Below are 26,370 nucleotides of genomic sequence, written 5' to 3' on the forward strand. Positions count from 1 at the left end.
CCCACCCTCCTGCACCCCAGAACCCTCCCACCCGCATCCCTGCCCCAGGCCAGAGCCCCCTCCAGCACCCTGAACGCCTCATTTCTGCCCCCACCCCAGAGCCCGCATCCCCAGTCGGAGCCCTCCCACACACCAACCCCCAATTTCGTGAGCATTCATGGCATGACATACAATTTCCATACCCAGATGTGGCCCTCGGGCCCAAAAGTTTGCCCGCCCCTGCACTAGATAGAGCTATATTTCATTTAAAGGTGTGCAGGTCAATTCAGGTTTTGTTAAAAACAAAATTTTTACAAACAACATTAGTATGAATATCTTCACTCAATTGTTCAGAACACTCCATTATTATTAGAAATAATGTTTCTCTAGTATTTGCAATCCAATTTTTGCAGCATCCTACTTCTGTATGAAAACTAGAAAGTGAAAATGTTTGTCTTCTATGATTATGGTAATATATACATAAAATTGTCTATAAACAAAACTGAAAATATCAAGTTTAATTTAATTGTCCAAGGATAATGAAGGGCAAAAGTAAACAAACACCACAAATAGTGAAAAATAAATTTGATTTTAAAGTTCTGTGTTTAATAATCTAAAGAAATGTTGGTCCAGATTTCTTCAACTTTTACTAAGATTTTCAAAAGTACCTATTAAATACTTCATTTTTTGAGTACTCAACTTAAAAGAACCTGATTTTAAAAGGTGATGTGCACCCTTTCACTGGAAATTGAGCCCATTTCAAGTGTTGCAGGTAGCACATCCAAAAATTGAGGCACCCAAAATCAAGTCACCTTTGAAAACCTTCTTTTAAAAATAATTTGGCGTAACAGTTTTGTATACAGTCAGCAAGTTGACCACTGTAACATGATCACTGTAATTTCACTGCAAATTGTGATAGGTGCATATACATTAAATGATTCCAGAAGTCTGGCTGGTGCAATGGTAATCTCGTTCTAATTTTTTTCTAAATGTGCATAATCAGAGATGTGGGTAAATCCTTGTTTAAATAATGTAATTTTTTTTAAACAGTCATGGTTCAAAGACCACTAGATGGCACATTCTGACAATGCAATATTTGTTTCTTGTTTCCAGTGAAGATAAATGCTCTAAGAAAATGACTGGGGAAACCATAACACAATTTGAGAGAGATTTTGCAAACATTTGTGCAGGTGAGTAACTTGATACATGTGAGTTGTCCCAATAACAGAGTTATTCACCTGCACAAGTGTTAATAGAGTCTGACACTAAAAGTTGGAAATTATATTTAAAAATAAAAGTTAAATAACCTCTCCAGGAAAATATCGACTTCAGTGGTAGCTAAAGTTAGTGTCTTACAAGCAAGCCCCTTGACATTAGTGCCAACACTTAAGCATGTGTGTAAGGACACTCATGAGCAGAGGGATCTTCCAGTGGTTAAGGTACTGAGAGACCAAGGTTCAAGTCGGTGCTCTGCCACAGATGTCTTGTGTGACCTCGGACAAGCCACTTATCCTCTCTGGGTAGGTCTACACAGCCTGCAGCAGCAAGCCTTGTGCTAGTGCTCTAAAAATAGCTGTGTAGACAGCTCTTGGAGGGGCTGACACTGGATTTTGAGTTCTGAAGCCTACCGCCTCCTTAGGTTTCAAGCTGTAGCTCTAACCCACCTACAACTTCAAAAAGCCACTATTTTTAGTGCTAGCAGAAGCCCCACAAAGGCAAGTCTATCCATCCAGGCTGTGGGTACCGTAAGGGTCTCTGTTCCCCATCTGTAAAACAGGAATAAGAGCAGGGCCTCTGCCTCAGGGATGTGGTGAGACAAATCTGATAAAGGTTGTGAGTCGCTCAGATACTACAGGGATGGGGCCAAATAAGGTAAGTAATACCATGTCCAGAGTGGGCCTAGTGAGTAAAGTTATACATCTGCTTAAGGGGGGTGGGATTAATGCTTGGGAAACTGATCAGAAGCACTGGCCAACAGAAGGAATAGGGAAGGGATGGACTGATGTGCTAGTCCTGGACGTTAGGACGGGTCAAGCTGTAAGAGCAGGACCTTGGTCTATAAATTACAAAGATGTTTGTCAGTAAGGCCAGGGCGGGGCATAGGTACTTTTAAAGGCGGTTTGTGGGAGAACCTGGTGTCAGTTGCTTTATGGCGGGGTTTCTATTTCCTGCTAAGGTAGCCAGGTGGCTGAGAGACCGCCACCCCTGCTCTCCTCTTCTCCGCTCCGCTCCGCTCCGCCTTCCTCCCGCCAGACCCGGGCTAGCTGCCGCGGCCCACGTGGCTGGGAGCGCAACCGCTGCCGCGTCTGAATAACCTGCAGCTAAAACGCCCCCGCCCCCGCCCGGATCGCAGGGGCGCCGCTGGCCCGTCCCTCCCCTGCAGCCCAGCGCCCCCTTTCCGCGCCGAGCTCCGGCTGCGGGTCCTGCCCGACCGACTCAGCCGCAGCCCCGCAGGCAGCGGAACGCACCTGCTCGCCATGCAGGGGCCGCCCCAGCCCCGCCCCGGCCGCCCCTTCTCTCCGCCCCGCCGCGTGCGATGCCGGGTCTTGCTTCCGCCTCCCGGCGCATAAAGAGAGACAAAAAGGAGCCGGCGGCTGCCAATCCCGGGCACCAGCAGCAGCCGCGTGTCGCAGCGCGGCCCAGCCTCGCTCCCCGCCAGCCGCCGCCGAGCCCGGCCTTGTCTCTCCAGCGCAGCCAGCCCGAGCTCCGGCCGCCGGTCCGCTCCACGCGGCAGCGCTCCGTGCCGGACCGCCTGCCGGGGTACCCAGCGGGCCGGCTCGCGGGCCGGGCGGTAGCTGCTCCGCCAGCCGGGGTCTCCCGCATCCTTCCGGCGCGCCGCCCCGGGGGGCTCCGGCAGCCTCCGTCCAGCCAGCGCGCAGCGGCGCCCGCCTTCCCGGGCCATGTCGGGCGGCGGCGGGGTGAAGAAGCGGGGCTCGGCCGCCTCCTCCTGCTCGGCGCAGGAGGAGGAGCGGCAGGCGCGGGAGAAGATGCTGGAGCCGGCGGGGCCCGGCGGCGGCGGGGCCCATGAGAACGGTTGCGCCGGGGCGCTGGCCCCGTGCGCCCCCCGGGGCGCGGAGCTGGGCCCCCCGGGCGGCCGGGACGCCGTGGCGCTGAAGCGCTCCATCACCCTGGTCAACGGCGTGGCCATCATCATCGGCACCATCATCGGCTCGGGCATCTTCGTGACCCCCACCGGGGTGCTGAAGGAGGCCGGCTCCCCGGGGCTCTCGCTGGTGGTGTGGGCCGTCTGCGGGCTCTTCTCCATCGTGGGCGCCCTGTGCTACGCCGAGCTGGGCACCACCATCTCCAAGTCCGGGGGAGACTACGCCTACATGCTGGAGGTGTACGGCTCCCTGCCCGCCTTCCTCAAGCTCTGGATCGAGCTGCTCATCATCCGGCCTTCCTCCCAGTACATCGTAGCCCTGGTCTTCGCCACCTACCTGCTCAAGCCCCTCTTCCCCAGCTGCCCAGTGCCTGACCAAGGGGCCAAGCTAGTGGCCTGTCTCTGCATCCGTGAGTATTTTCCACTTTCCAGCCAGCTCTGTCACCTCTGGCTGCAAATGCTCCCTCTAGAGCCGCCCCGAAGCTGCCCCCTTCCACGAGCTTCCCTTGTATTCTGTTGCCCCATCTGGCTCCCTCCCTGTAGCCCTGAGCTCTGTTACTCGCCCATGTGGCTTCACTAAACTTAACTGTGTCTTCTGTTGCATCTCATCGCTCCCTGGGGGACAAACTGATCCCAGCTCTCACTTGTGCTGTCTTCTCCTTTAGCACCCTGGCCACTGCCCTGTGTTCTCTGTTTTGTGAAGAGACACCAACCTCCAGTCTGGTTTGAGCAGAAAGCTCTAATCAAGATTCTTAAACAGAAAAAGCCACCACACAGACTCCTTGGCATCCCCCTTTCTGAAATGACTTCCAGAAGTGGCCTTGGAGCACAGCATGTAACAGGTGCAGTGCATGTCCCGTCTGTGCCTAGGGGTGAGAAGTCTGGTCTCATTACCCAGGAGCGTTATGAGGATAAAATCCATTCATTATGGCAAGGCACTTGGATGCCCTGGGTGATACTCCTCCTAGTGCAGGCTATCAGTTTGGTGCAGCTGAACTGGTGCTGAAAGCGGTTTCACTGTAGACAAGAGCAAACTGTTTTCAGCACCATTTCTGAAAGAGTGATTAAGCTGCTCCTTGGCTTCCAGTAGACCTCCTTCAGCTGCACCTAATGCTGTCACAGGGTGCTTCTTCCTCCGGTAGACAAGGCTCATGGGGATAAGGGTGATGTCTGACATTACCCTGCTAAATCGAGGACCAGTGCTCCGCATCAACAGCCTGAAGTTTTCCCTAATGCTGAAATCGAGACAATTTTCTTCCCCCCCATCCACTGTCTTGAAGTCTGCAGCTTTGCCAAAATCTAGGAACAGTTCCCTTTGCTCCATTAAATGGGATGTTACCCTGACCTCCATACCTCTCAGCATAGGGCCACTTTCCTCCTTCGTTCCAGTACCACTTGATCAGTGTTTGACCCTGTAGTTCACTTCTAGATCCTCTCCTAATAGTAAGAGGAATATTTGGGTTTATTTTGGAATAGGTTTTTCTTGCATGTGGGTTTTTTAGGTCTAATAGTACTTAGCTCTTATATGGTGCTTTTCATCCCTAGTTCTCAAAGCACCTTACAAAGAAAGTCAATAACTCACCTTCACAATTGGGTTACCTGTGTATTTTTTTAAGGTTTTGGAGAGGATTCTAGTTATTTGGGGTGTCTAAATGGACTGTGTTTATACTAGACTCCTGTACCATTTGAGGATTATTGGCCATTGAAAGGTGCAGTATTTGGGCATTATGGAAGGGGATGGTCTCTGTGAATTCATTCATACACAAGCTGCCTAATTCCTTCTCAAGCACCTTGCAAAACTGGCTTGTCTGGCAAGTCAGGCTGTAGATTGTGCAAATCAGTTTTTCACATTGTCTGAATGCTTGACATTTCTCAGCTGGTGGCTAAATTGTGAAGAGTGTCAAGGTTAGTGGAAGCCATGGCCATGTGCTCCCTCCCAATCTAATTTTGTAATAAACTAGATTGAGGTATGTACGTCATGGGTGATACAGGTAGAAGTGTGTCCTCCCTGAGAATAAGAAGCTTCAGACAACAGTTCTTTTGATTTTGCTCAAATTGGAATCAAGCATCTTTTGCACTAGTGGCCTTGATGTAAATATGCACTATGTTTTATGTTGCAAATGATACCCCCAAGAGTCTGTGTATATATTGTGTTGAGTTATTTGCTTTGCTTAATTATACGAGTTTTAGAGTAATGTAAATACAGATTCTTTGATTACTTATGCTGAATCATTGCGGGGTTGAGTCTGAGAGTTGAGTGCTGTACGTGTAAAGGGTTTGATTTTTTTGGAGGGGGTTATAATTTCATTTGGGGGGGGATATTTTTAGCAATTTTTTATTTTTATAAAGATGTCCCAAAAACTGAGATTTTTCCTGGGCTTTCTTTTTGTATATACTGTAATGAGTAATCTCTTTGTAATGTTCCATGGTAGAGTGGAGTCTGCATGGCCAATTAATGGGCAACACATTGCGTGCTTTCGATTAATCGATTCCAAGGCCAGAAGGGACCACTGTGGTCTCCCATCTGACCTCCTGTGTAGCACAGGACATAGAACTTTCCCAAAATAATTTCTAGAGAAGCTCTCTTTGAAAAGCATCTGATCTTGATTTAGAAATCACACCCCCATAGTCCACATTACAGCTCCATGTAGACTAGCCCTTGGGTACTACTAGCCATGACCGGTGTTTTCCATATTTATTGGGTAAACACGGATTTGTTTTATTTTTTTTATCAGAGGGGTGTTTATTGTTTAAAATCTAAAATCAGAAGCCCTACTCAGGTAGTAATACCACTTAAAATTTCTCATCGTCAAAGCCCTGTACATTAATTAGATCTCCCAGCACCCTATCCTCATTTTACAGATTGGGAAACAGACGCAAGGAGTGAAGTGACTTGCCCAAGGCTGCAACCTGTGTTTGGTGATAGAGCAGGGATGATAACATAGGCTCTCCTGACTCCCAGCGCACTAGCCTGGTAGTTCTCAACTTTTCCAGACCACTTTACCCCTTTCAGGAGTCTGATTTGTCTTGCGTACTCCTAACACAAGAACCAGGGGTCACCAAATGAAATTAGTAGGCAGCAGGTTTAAAACAAACAAAAGGGGGTATTTTTTTGCACAATGCACAGTCAACCTGTGGAATGCCTTGCTAGAGGACGTTGTGAAGGCCAAGACTATAACGGTTAAAAAAAGAACTAGATAAGTTCATGGAGGATAGGTCTATCAATGGCTATTAACCAGGATGGGCAGGGATGGTGTCTCTAGCCTCTGTTTTCCAGAAGCTGAGAATGGGTGACAGGGGATGGATCAGTTGACAATTATCTGTTCTGTTTATTTCCTCTGGGGTACCTGGCATTGGCCAGGATCCTGGGCTAGATGGACCTTTGGTCTGACCCAGTATGTCTGTTCTTATGTACTCCAAGTTTCACCTCACTTAAGGCTACAGGCTTACAAAATCAGACATAAAAATATGTAGGTGTCACAGCGCACTATTACTGAAAAATGGCTTACTTTTTTTCTCATTTTTTACCATACAATATTTATATTCCAATTGATTTATAATTATACTTGCATTTCAGTATATAGAGCAGTATAAACAAGTAATTGTCTGTATGAAATTTTAGGTTGTACTGACGTCACTACTGCTTTTTACGTAGCCTGTTGTAAAACTAGACAAATATCTAGATGAGTTGATGTATTTCCTGGAAGACCTCTGTGTACCCTCAAGGGTACACATGCCCCTCGTTGGGACCCTCTGCTCTAGGCTGCTTTGCTTCTCTAATGGGTAATACTAATGTGTTCTAACTGTTCTTCGAGCACAATAATTAGAAGTAATGGTTTCCCTGGAACAGAGTTCAGTCTTGTACATCTAGTACAAAATGCTGTGGGAAAGAACTTGCTAGGTCTTCAGATCTGTGTCATTTCCACGTGTTGCTTCTTTAAGCTTTATTTTTTCCCTTAGGATACTGTTCTATTTATACTTTGGGTTGAATCCTTGCATATGTCTTTTTTCCCCTCCCCCCCCTTTAAAAGATTATTTTGTCATCCAACACATCTTGTAGTGAACTTTTCTCTCCTGCTAGTTTCTGCACCTTTGATTTCTGGAATTGCTTGTTTGCTGTCAAGGTGCCAAAACCTGTAGGTATAATAGAAGGTGGGTTTTATAATTTTGGTCTGGGAAATTAACAAGTGAGAGCTACTGTGTAATTTTTAACAAACTGGCTTGTTAGGAAGCTTGCACTGAGAGCTCAGTGTTGCAGTGAGATTTTTTTCAGAAGAGTTTAGGTTATGAGAAATTTGGTCTTTGGATATACATGTTGGAGATGTTAACAAATATCCCAAAGAGGAGGTTGTCTTGGGAAGTAAGATAGGAATCCAGGTGCTTGTTCTGAAGTGCTAATGTCTGGCTGTAGAGCTAAAGCCTATTCACTGGTCTTGAACTGTGTTGGCTCCAAAGACCTTAAACTTATTTTTCATAAAGTTCACCTTTCAGCAGGCAGTGAAATTGGCCATTCACACACTTGTGGCTGGAGGACCTTGATATACTGGTTCTGAACCCCTAGAGTCTCCCCATTTAGAATGTTAGTGGCTTTGAGTAAGGAGGCAGGTAAAACTACACTTGAAGGAGAGATGACTCAATAAACAGTTTTAAATTGGGAGTTGGGTATGTTACTGTCAAGACGCTAAACGTGCTGTGTAAGGTAGTCACTTCACATATAACTAAATAGAGGAGGGGTTTTCAAGCTTTTTTGCTGGTGACCCCTTTCACATAGTGAGCCTGAGTGCAACCCCCACCTCCATAAATTAAAAAAACTTTTTTTTTTATATATTTAACACCTTTATAAATGCTGGAGGCAAAGCTGGGTTTGGGGTGGAGGTTGACAGCTCATGACCACCCCCCAATGTAATAACTTCACGACCCCCTGAGGGTTCCCAATCCCCAGTTTGAGAACCCCTGAAATAAAGGTTCTCTACAACCAGGATTGTAATCCACGCATTATAATCCATTGAATTCCTGATTTCCTACCTCACATGTTTATGAGAATAGATAAATAAAAGTAAATAACAGAGCTCACAACAAGCAAAATCCGCCATTGCAGAACTGGTTAAATTATTCATCACAAGCGTAGGTCATTCTTCTGTTCATGATTTGTTTGCAAACCAAGCTGGTGCTGCTTATTGGAAGAATTTACCAGATAGTTTGGAAGAACAATTTTCAGCCTACGGGGTTGTGCAAGAATTGATCCTTTTGACGATTTATAATGTGTGGTAGGTCACCAAATCCCATGCTGTTGTTTCTTCTCCCTGATTGGATGACTGTACCTCCTAAAACAGGAATAATAAATAGCAACCAAAGCATGTCTAGTAAAACCTTTCTGGACAAAAATTGTGCTAAAATTCACATAACTTTCAGGACTTGTGGGTATCAAATCTGATCCCACATAAATCAAATTCACCTCAAATTCTTTTGTTGCTATTACTGCAGGAGTGTCATGTATGTATGTTTGATTCTATCTTTACTGCCGGTGAAGAGTTGTTGTTCCAGGCAGCAGAGGCTGTCACTAGAGCACAGGGTATCGTAAAGGTTATGCTTGGTACATTTCTTTTGAAAACTGCCCCTGTTTTTCTTTCTTTCTTTCTTTAATGTCTTGTAATGTGCCAGATTCTCCATATTGAAAATTTCTGCTTACTCCAGTCAGCTGTCACTTGTGTAGCACATCTTTGATGTTTTTAATAAAGATTTTTAGAAGATATAAAACAATAACAGGAATACATCAACACACCTAGTATGCAACGCAGGAGTACAAAGTCGCACAGTTTTCACAAAATGACATTTTCACATCTGTTAATTTCACTCAAAGTTTGCATGTGTTTAAGTGCATAGAGCTCTTCCATTGTAAGGAATATAGAATTTACTTGAATATCTCAAGAGGTAGAAAAAGTTATGCAAGTTTTAAAGTGGCTCTAACTCTGGCGTTGTCTACACTAGCACTTTTGTCAGTAAAACTTTTGTCGTGTGTGTGTGTGTGTGTGTGAGAAAACATGCTTCCAACCGACGTAAGTTTAATCGGCAAAAGTGCTGGTGTAGATGGTGCTATGTCAACGGGAGGTGCTCTCCTGTCGACATAATCTCCAACGAGCGGCGGTAGCTAAGCTGGTGGGAGAGCTCTCTCCTGCCGGCATAGAGCGGCTACATAGGAGACCTTACAGTGGCGCTGCCGTACAAGTACAACTGCGCCGCTGTGAGGTTTGTAATGTATACATAGCCTAAGTCAGGTTAATTACTTCCCTAAAGGGGTATAACTAGGAGGTACAATCCAGGAGTCCTGACTTCAATACCTTGCCCTAATCAGAATCAATAACTGTAAACTTAGGATCACAGTTGTTTTACATCAGTGGTTCCCAAACTGTGGGGTGTTTCCCCCTAAGGGGGTATGGAGGAATGTTCGCCGGGGGATATGCACAGCAGGGCCTGGGCCAGCCCCCGTAGGGGGCAGGGAGGGAACACCACCCAGCTCCACCCCAAACCCAGACTCAGCCACAGCGTCACTCTGCCCCCTGCTCCTTCTTCAGCCCAGCTCTGTCCTTATTCCTTCTCTGCCCCCAGCTCCTCCTTCAGCCCCAACTCCTCTGCTGAGCCCACTGTACGGTGATGGAGAGGGGACATGGACAGATTCCATTACTGGTAAGGGGGGAGGCATGACAGTTTGGGCACCACTGTTTTAAATGCTAGCTTCCTTACACAGAAACATCTCGAAACCCTTGTGTCCCCACAGACTCCATTCCCAGTTTACATGGCCTGCTGTATATGCTTTATATACGTCTGGTTGTATAAAACAACCTTTTAACTTCCACTTAAATTATTTTCAACAAAATACTTGATATCACAGTTTCCTGCTCAGCTTTTCTTTTACTGTTACTGCTTTTATACAGACTTTTTTGTTTTGGCATTCAAGGTCAAGAATAAAACAATGACTGTTTCTTTGTCTTTTAAATTATTTTGTCACTCATTAATTACCTACGTTAATCTCCTGCAAATAATCCAATGACAAACTCTGCTGCTGCCAAAACTGTAGCAGTCATCTTGTATGTAGAGTTTTCAAACTCCCTTTCCTTCCCCTACAAATAACATAGCAGGCATCCCATTTAATGCAAGAACATCACTGACTTAAAAGATCAATTACTTTTCATCTGTCTCTTTTTCTGTAAAGAATCTAATAGTTGAAGAATTTGCAGCAGTCTGTGCAGAGCTGCACTGCATGGGATGACACGTGGAGCAGATGAGAGTTGTGGATGTTACTAGCTGCTGTCCTCACAGATGAGTTTGAGTCAGCATTCTGTTATAAACCCTGATTCAGCAAAAGATTTAAACACCTGTTTGCTCTAAGTGCTATGCTGAGTCATGGCCCAAGCCTAGAAGAAGGTGAATATTCAATGGCAGCCTTTCAGCTGAAAACTATACTTGCTGTGGAACAGATGTTTATATCATATGAGCGTGATGCTTTGTTAACTTCACTATAAGCAGCAGACCAAATAACCAACTGCCGGATTGCAAACTCATTTGGTATTCACAGTCAGTGGACAGGCACAAAATAAGTATTCCGCTGGTCCATCTTGGGTGGGTTTATTCTGCACCACGAATGTTCAGAATTAACCTGCCACTGCAAGGATGGTTTGGTGCTTTGAAAAGTAATATTAGCTACTAACAGCAGCAGAGCTGAGACTAGACAGGGCTAGGTATAAAAAAGGGAAGAGAAGGAGGACCCAGGTAGCACAGCTTGCACTTGTTGGCACCTTTGTGACTTGGTTTCCCCAAAAATATCCCATTACATTTTATTGCATTTAAATGCTGTGTGTTTTCAGCAGAGTCCTTCAGGATTTTGATTTCTAAACTTCTCATGAATTTGGAAAGACTTTTCCAGAGAAACCCACCAGGATCCCTCTCAGTGACTTTAACTAGGGGATTTCAGACATTCCAAGGGTCCCATGGTCAAACAAACTGAGCATAATGGAGCAGACTGTTGCCAACTAGCATAGGGAGCTGATTCCTGGCTCTTTGCAATGCAAGCTAAGTAGCATGATTCAGGCTGAAACCTGTTTGGATTTTTTCATTAAGTCCATGACCCTGAATTTGTTGCTTGATGCTACAGTGCAGCCACCTTCCCAAGGATTTCTGCTGAAAATGAGAATTTGGAGACTGCAAGAGAAGTAGCCCAATCTTGAAGATAAAGGTGGTTTTGTAGATATGGAAATAAAACTTCTGTGCTTTTAAGAATGGGGTCAAAATAAAGGAAGCATTCACTCTGGATAAAACTTTATGAAATCCTGAAGTTTCTCACTTGGTCTGGTTATTGTTTGTTGTCTGCCACCCCCTGTTCTTTTATTCAAACTTCACCTGGCTCAATTTCCAAACCAATCCAAAAATTCTCCTGCCATTAATGTATCACATGTGATACAAATCAAACAGGCGCATGAGTGCCATTTTTGTCTGAAATTGCAAAATGCTTATCTGCATCCAAAGCAGCCATTTTGAATTCCTAATGGCAATAGTGAAAATTGTGTGCCAGATGAAACATAATTTTTTTGGCACATCTAATGCTTTGCCCACCTACTTGATGTATGTTGAGGATCAGGAAGCTAATCACAACACAGCAGTTTGTACATATTAAACCCTATTAACAATGCTAAGTTGTATTATCTTCCACTTAAACTTTAAAAAAAAAATTAACTTTTTTAACTGAAATCAGATTTGCCTTTTTCAAGTTATGAGTGTGGGGGAATTCCCCCTGCCCCCCACCCTTTATGGATCAGACTCTGCTTTAAAGATGGCCACCTCTTAATCACCTATCACCACCCATTGTTCTGTTCCTGGATGTTATGGTGATAGACATTTTGTTCTGTGTACCGTAGAACTCTTATCACACTTCTTTTAGGCAGTATGAATGCTGACTGCTGCAGCATGAGTGCTCGCTGTGCTGGTTTGCCCAGCTCAGAAGATCTGGAAATATTTGCTTCTTATTTTCACAGAATTACGAAATCCGTGAGTGTGCTGAGAAATTATCAGCAGATATTTCCAGTTACACAGGGCATGTGTCTCATACATTCTTGAAAAATGAGTGAGCACTTGCATCATGCAGTTTGGAAGGCAGCTGTCAGTTATTCAGTCCTCCGTTTTAGGATCCATCTCTTGTCAGTGCTGTTGGATAGTGTATATTTAAATATGAAGATGCAACCTCTTTCCAATGTCTGAATAGATGGAAAGAAAACTTTCAGGTGCTTCTCAACTGCCCCATCAGAGCTGCAGCTCCAGGAGGATGCGAAGAGTCCAGCCCCTCAGTGTAATGTAGAGGATGTTATTGTTGAGGAAGTCTGATGTGCAGCCTGTAAGATAAAGAATTCCCATGCTGCTGGTATTTCTGGTATAGCTGGTGAGGATTCTATCTCCGAAGGCTGACCCATACTATCAACAGAGTATGGATTAACGAGGACCTACCGGTGACTAGTACTGTGGGATTATGCTCCCACTTTGGAAAGGGAAGGGTGATGCTCTGGTGTGTTCCAGTCACCACAGCATCACTGTGCTTTCCATTCCAAGCAAAATATTCATGTTGGCTCTTCTTGAGCATGTTAAGGCTGCCATAAGGAATCTATACTGTCTACAGCAAACCGTGTTTCTGGCCAGTCAGTCAATTACAGAGCAGATTTTTACCATTAGACAACTTATTGGAAAGAGCCAAAAAAGAGTTTTGGCACAGGAAGGATGAGGGGCGTGTAGTCTTCATTGATTTACAAACTGCATTTGACTCTGATCATTGTTTCTTTTGGTTCTGCTTGCAAGCTGCTAGTGTGCCTGGAAAGCTCCTTGACCTTCTTGTAGAAATGCACCACCGATGTGAGAGCTGTGTCCGCTTAGATACTAGGATGTCCAGCTGGTTGGAGTAAAACAGCAGTGTCCCACCTGGGTACATGGCTGCCTTGATTGGTTCAATGCTGCTGTTGACCAAATGATGGAAGCTGCCAGTAGCCGCATACTGGGAGTGGTACTGTATGACTTCTGCATAACAGACCTGAAATATGCAGATGACACAGTTGTAGTCACATACTCACAATTTTCATCAGTGCCTTGTGCATATGTTTACGGAAGAAGCAAGTAAACTTGGTCCACATGTCAACTGGAAGAAGACCCAACTGGTAAAAGCGGCTGATGGACCTCTACCGCTACCCCTTGTAATCGATGGACAAAACGTTGAATTTGCCAACATATTAGAGTGTCTTGGTTTCATTGTCACCAAGGAGGGAGGTTGCCTTGCTGATGGAAAAACTTCACAGATGGCCTTCTACATGCTGGAGAGAAGTCATGTCTTCTGACCTTGCTCGCCTTAGCCTTTACATAGAGCAGGCTTCAACATTAGCAGGAGACCGGACTCTCCGGAAGCAGGTGATCCAGTGTGTATGCTCTATGCTCCATGAGAGGGAGAATTTAATGAGCGGGTGACTCTCGTGTGCTGGTGGCTTTTCTTCTCTGTTGGCCTGGTGACTGTTAGTCATTTGCATCCTTCCTTCTCACCTGCAGTTCAGATGCACCTACTCCCGCTTCCTTTCCCCACCACCCCAGGTGAGACTAGATGCCTGGGGTTGTACATGCTGGTAAAACAGCCCTTGGAGCTGCATTTTGGTCTTTGGCAAATAGATTATCCTACTACTTTATGCTACGTTTTTATACTACTATACTACGTTTTCTCCCTAACTCATAAATAGCATGTGTGTGGGAATTATTTATCCTTCTTTTATACAACAACATTGCCCTTGGATTTCTCACATTGCAGGGAAATGTTTCTTTATTATTTAAAGAAAAGCTGCATTTCTGTTTTATTTAAATGTCTTGTCCCTTCCCCTTCCACCTCAGTTTTGTGTCTAAATTAAAAATTTGAATCTTTCTGGTTTTAGGATGTACATCTGTTGCCATTGCATTGATTATGATGTCACAAATCTGGTCCTGTGAATTCACAGCCGGAGGAGCAACTGGATGAGAGAGAGGCTGGTTTTAAACATCAGTATGTTTAACAATGAGGGAGAATGATAAAGAACAACCAATGACCCAATTCTAATACTAGTGGATCATCTCTGAACTCAAGTATCTGAAAGTTGCCCTTTCTAGTGTACAAGTCTCTCAGTATTTGTCAATAATTTCCATGTGTTACTCCTGTTTGAATCTCCAGGAATCCATTTCTATTTAAACATAAGTCTGTTGGGACTCTGTTTCCATGAAGCCATGTCAGTACCATCTAGGGTGTAAAAACAGAGAACAAATTCCCTTTATATATAATTATTGGAGGGGGTAAGAAAAATGAAACCAGTGATTCTATCGAAAGTGGGCATCACGCTAACAGAGATTTTTTTTACAACATGCACCAGTGCTTCGCTGGCTCTAGTGCATGCAGAGCTGACCAGGTGAAAGAATAGATCTGTTAAACGACAACACTATCTTGACCTCAAACTATAAAACTCTTCCCAGAGCAACAGACGTTTCTCCAGGAAACTAATCCAACTGAGGACTTACTAGTGTCCATGTTTACTGGACCTGGGTTTGATATAGAGAGCAGGTTTCCCAATGTTTACAAAAAAATAACGATCTGTATGAAACCATTTCCATTTGGCACTTTCTCCTCACCCTAGGATTGCCCTGCATGCCTGTGATTCCAATCTGGCTGGGTTCCCTCTGTGAATTTAAAGTGCTGTTGTCTGGGCAGCAACAGTCTTTGTTCCTGACTGGGAAAGTGGGATATCTCTATCTCTATCTGCCTGAGTTCTGGTCAAAGGTGCCGACTTGCCTGCCCCAGAGACTGAATTTCTCTGCCTAAAGAAGGGTAAGAGGACACTCATTGCCAATCTTTTACATAAGAACAGCCACATTGGATCAGACCAGTGGTCCATCTAGCCCAGAATCCTGTCTCTTGGCAGTTGCCAGTGCCAGGTGCTTCAGAGGGAATGAACGGAAGAGGGAAGTTATTGAGTGATCCATCCCCATCATCCAGTCCAGTCACTCTGATAAAAGATATTACCTCACCCACCTTGTCTCTCCAATCCCAGCTTCTGACACCCAGGAGTTCAGGAACCACCACACTGTGAAGTTGCATTCCTGAGCATCCTGGCTAATTAGCCATTGATAAATTCATGCATGAATTTATCTAATTCTTTTTTGAATCCACATATACTTTTGGTCTTTATGACATCATCTGGCAACAAGTTCACAGTTGACTGTGCATTGTGTGAAGAAGTACTTCCTTTTGTTTGTTGTAAACCTGCTGCCTATTGGGTAACTGCTGGTTCTTGTCTAATGTGAAGGGTTAAATAATGTTTCCCTATTCACTTTCTGCACATCATATATTGCTTCTTAATTATCTCTGTTCTAAGCTGAACAGTCCTAATCTTTTTAATCTCTTTGTACACAAGCTGTTCCATACCCTTAATTTTTGTTGCCCTTCTCTTACCATTTCCAATTCTAACACGTCTCTTTTGAGATGAGGTGACCAGACATAGTATTCAAGATATGAGCGTACCATGGATTTATATAGTGGCATTATAATATTTTCCATTATCTATTCTAATGGTTCCTAATATTGTTAGCTAATTTAGAACCCATATTTGTATGTATAGCTGGGATTATTTTTTCCAATGTGCATTACTTTTCATCTCATCTGGACATTTTGTTGTCCAGTCGTCTAGTTATGTAATTCTTCGCAGTCAGCTCTGGACTTAACTCGAGTATTTTTGTTATTGTCTGTAAACTTTGCACCTTACTGTTTCCAGATGACTTGTGAATATGTTGCCAGCACAGGTCCTACTATAGATCCTTTGGGGACCGCACTATTTACCTCTTTCCATTGTGAAAACTGACCATTCCTACCCTTTGTCCCCTATCTTTTTATCAGTTACCGATCCATGAGAGGACTTTCCCTCTTATCCCATCACTGCGTAGTTTGCTTAAGAGTCTTTTTGGTGTGGGACCTTATCAAAGGCTTTCTGAAAGTCCAAGTACATTGTATTGACCATATCATCCTTGTCCACATGCTCTGACTGGAGGAGTGGGTTGAAGGAAATTCGGAAGCCTAGGCAAAGTGTAGAGGACAGGCTGCAGCAGACAGGTATCCTTCTCCAGGAAGCTAGACAAATGGTTGAGCCTGAGGGGTCTACAGGGCAGATAAGGCTCACAGGCCATGCCTTCTCCACCCACTACCACCTCTGAGAACTCCCAGATCTGACAGGGCCCTGGGTTGGAACACAGGAAAGGCAGGGCCTGGGTTTCCCTACAATAGCTCCTTAAGAGCCTAGACCCAGATGTGGTTGGAAAGCTGAAGATCCCCAGCTTAAATTGTATCACCTTGTTGTGTGCTAGCCCTCACTTGAGTAATCTCATATTGGGTTTACCCCTGTCCTTCAACTCCTGTTCTCCCCATTCTTTCCCCACTGTCTGCTTTCATCACTAGTCTTGTCTCCTCTTACACCTACCCCTTGTCATGCTCCTACCGCTAGCAGCTTGGTGTTAGACCCTACAAACATTTTGGCTGTACAGTGCTGTAGGTGCTACCAGAAGCAGACATTGGAAACTAGCAGGGGTTACATTACTGTATAGCCACGCTATTAGTATCTGAGGGAATAAACTTCATGTGGTGGGTCACTATGTGCCTAGGCCTGAGATGAACCCTGCAGAGGACAGTAGGTTGTTCTACCTTCAATGAGTGGTTCTGCAACTGCGTGCTCTGTGGTTTAAACCACTGCACGCTCCGTGTTTAGGAAGGTATAGTACTCCCCTGTTTGTCCCAAATGGAGTGGGGTAATGTAACCTCCCTTTCCATGTAGCGTCTGTTTTCTTCTGGCTTACAACATGGCACTTTGCAGGCTATGTTCTCTCTAAGTGTCAGGTCCCATTTCATTCCCGGGCCGTGTCCTGTTATCTGCTTCATTCTTCATCTCCTGGTTGTCGGTGAGTTCAACTCATTTTATCTCTCCTACGTATTTTGGAATGTTGGGTGCATCATCCCTTCCAGTAAAGCGGGTTTGGCCTCAATCAGCACTACAGTAACAGGAGGAACAGCCTACACTGTAGGATGGGGCTGTGTCTAAACAGGTTGAAACTGCTCCAGGAGCAGTTGTAGCAAAGGATGATGTAAACGTCTGCTGTTGGGGTTCGCCCCTCTCTGGGGTGGCTGGGAGCCAGGCTGCCTCACTACACAAGTCCAGTGCACTGGTGAAGTAGCCTGGTGGGGCAGGGAACAGCCAGGAGCTCGGACCCACAGGCAAGTGCTGAGCAAACAGGTACCAGTTTAAGCCCAGGCTCCTGGGCCTGAGCGTCGGGGCGAGGGGGAGATTGCCACCTGTGAGTGGGGTAGCGGGGGGAACGCAGGCCTGCCCACTCCTCTGCATCCCAGCCCGGGGCCACAACAGCAGCAGGCAGCCTGCTGCTGTGTCAGTGGGGATCCTGGCCGCAACACACTGACATTGGCTCTGGGTGTGCTGCAGCCAGACTAGGGTCAGCTGCCCCCGGGCTACTACCGACCTTCCCCTCTACCGGTACCTCTGTCCCGGCTGCATCTTCCGCAGCGTCCCACGCCATGGGCTCCTCAAGATACTGAGCAAGGGGTAAACTGGGCAGCTCCTCGGGGTCCCTTTGTACCAGTCGGCTTGGGGCTCTTCCAGCGTCTGCTCGGCGTCCAGGCTCTGCAGGTATGGCTAGTCCTCGGGTCAGTCGCAGGCAGCAGGAGTCTCCCCAGCAGGAGCTAGGGCACCAGCGTCTGGCCTCTCCAGCAGCCAGGCAGCCTCTGAGCCCTGGGCTGGGCTTTTATACTTCCTACCCTGCGCCATGACTTCTGAGGGGCGGGCGTGGGCTCCAGTGACTCCACCCACTTTGGCATCTGTAGGGACTCGCCCCTCTCTGGGGCGGCTGGGAGCCAGGCTGCCTCACTACAGATGAATATAGGCACATGATGAGAATGACCAAGTGTGGCTTTCCAGTTAATGCTCAGCTCTTAAAGCACATTTCAGACATGAATCCTTAGAACACCTCTGTGTGGTGTTCCAGATGAGGGAGCTAAGGTAGAGAGGCTGTGATTTGCCCTAGATGCACCCCGCTCCCCCCATAAACCCAAAGTTTGCCCAAAGAGACAGTATGGTACCCCTGCCTGACCTGACAGATGTGTACATCTTGCTCCCGTGGTCCTGGACAGGTGAGGGGAACGCGACAGGAGGTTGCTTTCTGTAGCTCTAAAATGGGGATATTTGGCTACCTCTCATGGAAGTGTAGGATTTTTCAGTTTACATCTTCGAAGCAATGCATGGCTCCTGAGCACAGTGTAAATGTAGGGTATCTTGGTAACCACCGCAGTCCAAAAACTGAGATTTGTACAGCTAATGAAGTGTGAGGAGGAAAGAAGTAGCTGAGGGCAGGGGCTTCCTTCCATAGTGGGATATGTATATAGTAAAACAGATGCATCTCAGTCATCTAGACAGTCATTATCTCTTGCGTTTAGCAGTAACTGATGCACTCAAGTGTGTAGTTTCCATAAACTGTACTAGTGAGAGCAGGCTGCTGAGAATCAGGGCTTTCTTCTCCCGCTCTCCCATTGACTCATTGTGTCACATCTGTGTTACGTGCAGTTACAATATTTACATACTGGCCCAGGGTTTGGAGATTTATTCACGTGTAAATAGCATTGACTTCCTGACCCGAAAGGTGGGTACTAGTGTTCTATACTTCATGTGCACATATTTAGCAAACCCCATTCCCTTACAGCAGCTGTTCTGTACACTGCACAGGATCAGATCGGATTCTCCCCCTCTCCCCTTTCCTAGGAACAGGGCTAGTATAACAGCCAAAGAGGGCTCCTGGTTTGCTGCTTGCTTGTTAGTTTTGGGTCATCTCCCCCACGCCCACCAGTATTCCCTGGGGGTTGTCCTGACTGCTCTAGATTTCTGGTCTCTGGTCCAGATCCAGTAGCCAGAGTTCCTTGGAATTTACTATGAATTTTCTTGGGTGTGACTCCTCCACTCTCATGCTCTTCCAAGGTGTCGTGTGGCACTGTAGCTGCCGTGCGTTTGAGTCATGGTGTTTCTTATGCAATTTCCCTCATTTGCCTGCAAGCCAGTGTAAGTAATGTCATGTTTGCTTTGGGCAGAGCCACACCTTCAGGTTAAACATCTGGATTCTCTGCTCTGCAACCACCCAGAGCCTGTGTACACGTGGGCTTTCCCGTGCTGGCTGAGCATCCCTTTTTGAACGGATTTATTCATGGTGCTATCAGTGGGTGATCTTGTTTAAAATAAAATCCCTTTGGAATCTGTTTAAAGAAATTTGTTAATAAAAGCTAGTGCTCAGTGGGTCAAATGTAAGTGCTTGTGGGCACTATCACTATGGCATCGCACACATGAATGAATTTGTCCTTAGTCCCTTATGTGAGGTAAGAAAGTATTATCCCCATTATACAGCTCAATAACTGAGGCACAAATTAAGTGACTTACCCAAGTTCATGCCAGGAGACCAGCAGAGCTGGGAATGTAACCCATAGCTCCTGACTCCAAATCTAATGCCTTAATCACAAGATCACCCTGTCTCTCCTTGAAATCCTTGGGCTCTTGCTCTCCAGTTCGTTGTGGAATCTGCTGCCCTTAAAATCTCTTGAAAGGACTATGCAGGAACCTCCTGTTAAGAGCTGAAAAGGCACATGGATCTTTATGAGCAGACCCTCCTCTTGGGATTGTATAATAAAATGTTTTGAAATTTGCTTTGTCTCCTCTCTTGAGATCAGTACAGCTTCTTGTTACCCTAGTTCTGTAAAGCTCCAGCTGAGAGACATGGCTGATCAGCTCACTGTGTATGTTCAACATGGGCTGAAATTCTCCTTCTCAGAATGGCGACGCCTGCTTTGCACCTGTTCAGATTAAAGCAGTGGCCAGCTAGGACTCTGTTTAATGGAGGGGCAACCGCCATTCTCCTTGGTTCAGATAGCAAGTCCCAAGCTAATCACTCTGAGTGAGAACTAATGGGAATGGAAGTTTCCCTAGGTAAATGTCTTCCACTCAAACCCTGCTTCTAATGCACAGTGTTTCAGATCAAAGTAATAAATCTTTAGGCATCAAAGAATCCTGTCCCTTTCCACTTGAGCTCTCTTAAGAAATGGAACAGCACTGGAAATTTGTCCTCAAGGCTCAGTGTAACTTACCCACGTGCTCTTCTCTCTAGTAGTATGTCTATATTGCAGAAAAAACACCACAGTAGTGAGTCTCAGAGCCCCCAGGTCCACTGTGTTGCAGGGCTTGTGCTACGGAGCTAGAAATAGCAATGTGGACATGTCAGCCCAGGCTGTGAAACCCGGTGAGTGGGGAGGACCTCAAAGCCCAGGCTCCAGCCCACGAGGGAATGTCTACATTGCTATTTTAGCCATGTAGCATTAGCCCCCTGAGCCTGAGTCAGTTGACCAAGTTCTAAGAGAAACTGCCATGGGGGTTTGTTTTTTTAATAGTGGAGACACACCCTTGGGCCTATGATGAGACAATATTACTTAGTGCTTTGAATAGCACTTCTAACATTGAAAGCACTTTACATACATTAATTTTGCAGCATCCCTGTGCAGTAGGCAAGTGTTATTCCTGTTTCACAGATGGGGAAACTGAAGCATAAAGAAGTCATGACTTGCCCCAGCCCAGAAAATGTGTGAGCCTGGTGTCGAATGTAGGATTTCTCAGCCCTGTGCACTGATGCAAGTCATTCCTCTATTAATGCCCAATATCACAGGGTGGTGCTCAAGGTGAATTTAAAAAATGAGATGAATACAAATACTTCCACAACATTTTACATTTAAAACCAGGTGAAGGGTTTTTAGGCAGCCCTTTCCAGTCCCTCTAGCACAACCTTGCTGGTTAGGTTGCAACCAGAGGGGCCAGAAAGAGACTAGCATTTAGCGTGCAGGCTGAAGGGAATGTCGCACAGGAAACGAAATGGCTAAATGAAGAGTAAATGGATGTTAACACTCCAAGGGCCTGTCTATACTAGGTGAGAAAGGGTGTTAGTGTTAGCTCATGTTTTCAAATCCATGTGTAAACAGGGTTAGTTGTTGTGTTTTAACACATTTGCTAGCTGAGGTGAATGCTAGGTTCTCTCCAGAATTCACTACGGAGTTGTGTTTTAAAAGGTGGAAGCTATTGTGTGTAAATGATCCTGTTTGAGCACACCTTTTTCCCTAGTGTAGACATACCCTAAGGTTGCCTTCCCTACCCAGGCCGGGAGCTGTTTTATAGAAAGAATAGCTAACTTAACAGTGCCCCTTCTAAGAAAATACTTTGATGTAGATGCTGTGTGTTCACTCGTTACACAATGATAGGAGCTCTATCTCTGGGCCATGCTCCTGTTGAGCTTTGATAGTGCTGCCTGCTTCTTTTCCTACTGAATAACCTCAAAGTCAGACCACTTGGTAGCATTGGAATGAGGCATGGAGATATGTCCTATCTCCCTTGAACAATTTGTAGCAAAGGAGCCATGTTCTGTGGGTTTTAATTGCTGAGGGTGGGGTGGGGAGAAGGGTTTTTTCAGTTTGCTACAGCGCCTTCCGTTCCCAATCCTGTGCTCTCTCCTGTACATTAAAGCAGGTCAGCCAAAGCACAGCCCATGTAGGATGCAATGCAGAACTACATCCACCCTGAAAGGAACCACAGGGGGAGACTTTAGGTCCTACACAGAGCAGCTCTGGGTCAGGATGGAGCGTTTGTGTCATAAACCCCCAACATTCAGACTCATGAGTTGTATCCCCCCAAAACTGCCTGATTGGCTTAAAAATTATGATATATACATATACAAACATTTTAGGTTCTTTTAGTTTTGAGCCTCTAGGCTACATTGGGTCACACTTGCATGCTTTTCTCTACAACCATGAGGGCCAGAATTCGTTGTTTAAATGAAAGCTGAAATTCTCACATATTCATATGATTCCAGAAACAGGAGCTTTAACAGAAACCCCTCTAATTGTCAAGAGAGTTGCAACAACAAGCATTTCATTTTAGGACCCGTTGTCTTTCATAGGCTCTCAGACCAGGAGGGACCATTGTGATTATCTAGTCTGACCTTCTGCATAACACAGGCCAGAGAGCTGCCCCAGAATAATTCCTAGAGCAGAGCTTTTAGAAACACATCCAGTCTTGATTTAAAATAGCCAGTGATGGCGAATCCACCACGGTCCTTGGTAGAAAGTTATACAGTGGTGGGTGTGATCTGCTCTGCTTTATACAAATTTGGTTCAGCCTTCAAGCTCCTGCCAAGCTTCTGTTGCAGTCCTTGGGTGGGCAGAGTTTGGGCATTAGAACAACTGGTGTACTTGCCATGCTGTGTGCTACGGTGAGCTTTTTGTGCTGTCTGAATGAATGATGCAATCATGCTCGGCTGTGCTGCGTCACCAGGAAATCCACTCACTAGGATGATTCATTCATTCAGACACTCCCTGAACTTGCCTTCCACTGCGTGTATCTTCTGAACATGATGTACTCAGGAAGAGTAAGGCAACAGCTTCATCAGATGTTTAGACCCCATCAAATGCAAGTCAGGACTAACAGATTAGAACATTTAAAAGCAAAAGTATTAAGTAAGGGGTGTGTGTGTGTGTGTTTTTCTCCTTTCTCCTCCACCCCACTTAGATTATCAGCTTTTCCTCTCTTTATTGCCTTACAGGGTGGCTGTGAGGTTTAGTTAACTGTTGGAGACCTTTGGCTGTAAGTCCATAGATGGAGGAAAATTACTACTAGCTGGCATGTAGAATATTAACTAATACAGTTTGGAGGTTTCAGTGGTGTGATTCTGCCAGTTTGGGGTACATCAATCCTGAGGTTCAGGTTTTCAGCCTTCAGATTCTGAAGGGCATGTCCAATTTCACAGTCTAAGTCACTGCCTGCACAAATGTGTCTAGCAATTTGTGCAGTCTCAGCATTTTCCACGTTTCCTAAACTTTCTGCACAGCTCTCCCTGGGGTGTCTGTTTCAAATGGCCAGACGAGAAAAACCAGCTTTTTAATCACTTCAATGTTCAGGTGGGAAGTCATGGGTGACTATACTATTTAGGATCTCAGCCCCTATTTCTTCCCCTGTCAAAAAAAGGGAAAGGAAATGAGCCCCCCACCAGTATTTGAAAATGGAAAACCCCAAGCATCACACCCATGCTATGTCTGCTGTACCTGAAATGTAAACTCTGACCTATTATGGATGTAAGGCTCGTCACAGCACTGCACAAAACAGCTGTTTGGAGAAGGGATCATCTTTTCTTAATGTCTACAATGTTGATATTAGCACACTGGGGCCCATCTCCCTTCTTGGGGTGCCCAGGCACTACTGTGGTACAGTGACAAAGCAGTTCAGCTGCTGGTAGTGCTGGGTAGGACCTCGTCTCTCAGACTCCAGCTCCCTATGGATTTCTCTGGCCAGGCTGAGTGCGGGGAGCTGAGAAGGGTCACTGGCTAGCTTGGGGGGAAGTGGGCTGAATACTTACTTAAGAGAATAATCATATCGTTTTCTAAAAACTGCGGAAAGTACCACCTGGCTGGGGGTTTCCCATCTGCAAATGAACTCTCCTCGCCTCTGAAATGGAACCTGTTGCTGCACCCCATCAGTGGGAGGGCGGAAGGAGAAGAGCTGATCGGCAAGATGTCGGGTTGGAGGAGTAGGACCCTGCTAGCCCTCCCAGACGCTTGAGGAAGGCTTTGTGTGTGGTCGGCTGTGTTGCCTTGATTCCATCTGAACAAAGTGGAAAGATGATAATGTGACCATCTCATCCCTGCCTGTGGAGAGCAGAATATAATAATTATCCTTGGTGGTGGGACTGCAGGGCTCTGCGCTGTCCACCCTCTCTGTGTGTAGGCACGTCCCCCTTTAACTCCTTCCAGCCCAGTCAGCTGGGCATGCTTGATACCACGCTGCCCCTCCTCTCGTTTCCAGAGGGAAACCAATGAGTTCAATCTGGGCCAGAACTGTCACATGGTGCTGACAGCCGCTCCTGGTTGTTGTCTCTCTTTTTCTTTCTGATCAGACTGCCGGGGAAGCTGGTGTGTGTGAATCTGTAGCCCATTCTCACTCTCTTCTGCCCTCTGCCTTCAAAATCACACCAGTCCTGCCACAGCACGAAAGGTATAACTGGGACGTGAATAAATGACCTGTATATTACATCTCTTGGGGAAGTGTTGCTGTGTTTGGCCGAGGATCCTGTGAGTCCGGGTTGTGCTGACGGTAGTTTGATAGAGGATGGGGGTTGTTTTGTGATTTGTAGGCAGATGCCTGTTGCAAAAAGAAACCGATGACAGCCATGCATTGGAATGTACAGTAGCCTGGGGGCTAATCTGACCCTTCCTGGAATATATACCACCCCGCTTGGCTGCCTTCCTCCTCTGTTGTCTTGTTAGAAAACTCATCTAGCTTCTGAGGACTAAAAATATACATTGCAGCCCACATGCGAGAAGATCAGCACTAACCCATGTGCAAAATCATGGCTCAGGAAAAACAGAAGCAAGATCAGATGCCCAAAGACATCTCAGTGACTGCCTGGATCCAGGCCTGCAGCCAGCAGCAGGGAGATGGATGCGGTACTGGATCCAAGCTCTGGGTGTCTGTGCATTGGAGAGAGGTGATGTGCTTAGATTTGGGTTTGAACAGAGGAGAGTTCCATAGAACAGACTATGGGCCGCTGCCCACTATATGGCATACCATTAACCCTGGTTTCACGTGGCGCTACTTGTCCATCTCCCCAGCAGGAGAGTGGAGCTGGACAAGAAGAGTGACCATGTGATGAAAACCCTTGTGATCTTCTGATCACTTAATTGCTTAAAAGGAAATAAAAGGTTTTATTAGTGAGCAGCTTTCTTTCACATTAAAGGTGGCAAAATGCCTTGTGCTTTTATATGGAGGCAGTGTGATCTAGTGGACAGCGCGCTGGTCTGGGCGTCAGGAGACCTGATTCTTGGGGCTAGTCTACACTATGGGGGAAAATTGATCTTAGATACGCAACTTCAGCTACGTGAATAACGTAGCTGAAGTCGAAGTGTCTAAGATCGAATTACTCACCGTCTTCACGGCGTGGAATCGATGTCCGCAGCTCCCCCTGTCGATTCCGCAACTCCGTTCGGGTTGGTGGAGTTACAGAATCGATACAAGCACGTTTGGGGATCGATATATCACGTCTAGATGAGACGCAATATATCGATCCCCGAGCAATCGATTGCTACTCGCCGATACGGTGGGTAGTGAAGACGTACCTTTAGTCACAGCTCTGCCTCCGACCTGCATTGTGACTTTGCACATGTTGCTTTTCCTTTCCCTCTCACTCTGCATTTGTCTTGTTTCCTGAGACTTTAAACACCTCTGGGCAAGGATTTTCTTTTCCTGTGGGTTTGTACTGTGTGTAGCATGTGTCCTCAATTTCAATTGGGTGCTGTTGTAATACAGGTAATAAATATATCAACTCTAGAAATAGCTCCCGGAGTCTGTATTTCCATGGTGATTATATGTAAGCTGGCTTGACCATAGGAGTAACGGGGATGCTTTAGGAGACATTGAAGCCATGTACTTTACTGTTAGTGCATTTTTATAATGTGTCACTATACCCATGTAAGGAGGCATGTCCCTGCTCCAGAGAGTTGCAATCTGTAGCGACCACCTTCTTGAAGACAAGAAATAGGGAGAGGGAGGGATTCATCCCAAGATAATTATATCTTAAATATTTATTTTTAGTCCCTAACCTGTGTTAGCTAAAATATGGCAAACCTTTGACTATACGGAATAATGTACTCCAGGGAGTATGTAGACCCAGTGTCAGATAAGTATTCTCAGGGGCTAGAGATTTCTGACTTTGTGGATAATATGGAGGGATTATACTACATTAAGTAACATAGGGTTACTACTTAATATAATATACTCTAATAATAATAGAGAGATTTTCTACCAAGTCTTTAGAAAGCAAGAAAGTCCTAAGATGGACTTGTTGTGAGCTCTGTTTGTTCTTTCTTTCTTTCAGCAGTTTGTGTTTACTAAATTTTAACAGAAAGCAAAGGCCCATGAGAAGTCTCAGGGTATGTTTTGTGTTCTAAAGATTCACTGCAATGGAAACTGATTTGTCTCTCCTTATCTCTGTCTTTAGTGTTTCTCACCGCGGTGAATTGTTACAGCGTGAAAGCCGCCACCCGCGTCCAGGATGTGTTTGCAGCGGCGAAACTGCTGGCTCTTGCTTTGATCATCATTCTTGGTTTTGTGCAGATTGGGAAGGGTGAG

General features: G+C 45.6%; 1 protein-coding gene across 1 annotated transcript in view; it reads left to right on the top strand.

The window, feature by feature from the left end:
• The first annotated feature begins 2,515 nt into the window (after window positions 1-2,515).
• Window positions 2,516-26,370, top strand: part of SLC7A5 (solute carrier family 7 member 5) — a 63,792-nt gene continuing 39,937 nt past the window's right edge. The window contains 5 exon segments of the mRNA XM_050922603.1: window positions 2,516-2,549; window positions 2,552-2,732; window positions 2,734-2,818; window positions 2,820-3,492; window positions 26,240-26,365. Coding sequence (XP_050778560.1) covers window positions 2,516-2,549; window positions 2,552-2,732; window positions 2,734-2,818; window positions 2,820-3,492; window positions 26,240-26,365 — 1,099 coding nt within the window.

This window comes from Gopherus flavomarginatus, chromosome 14 (genome assembly GCF_025201925.1).
Source record: "Gopherus flavomarginatus isolate rGopFla2 chromosome 14, rGopFla2.mat.asm, whole genome shotgun sequence".
Lineage (NCBI taxonomy): Eukaryota > Metazoa > Chordata > Testudines > Testudinidae > Gopherus > Gopherus flavomarginatus.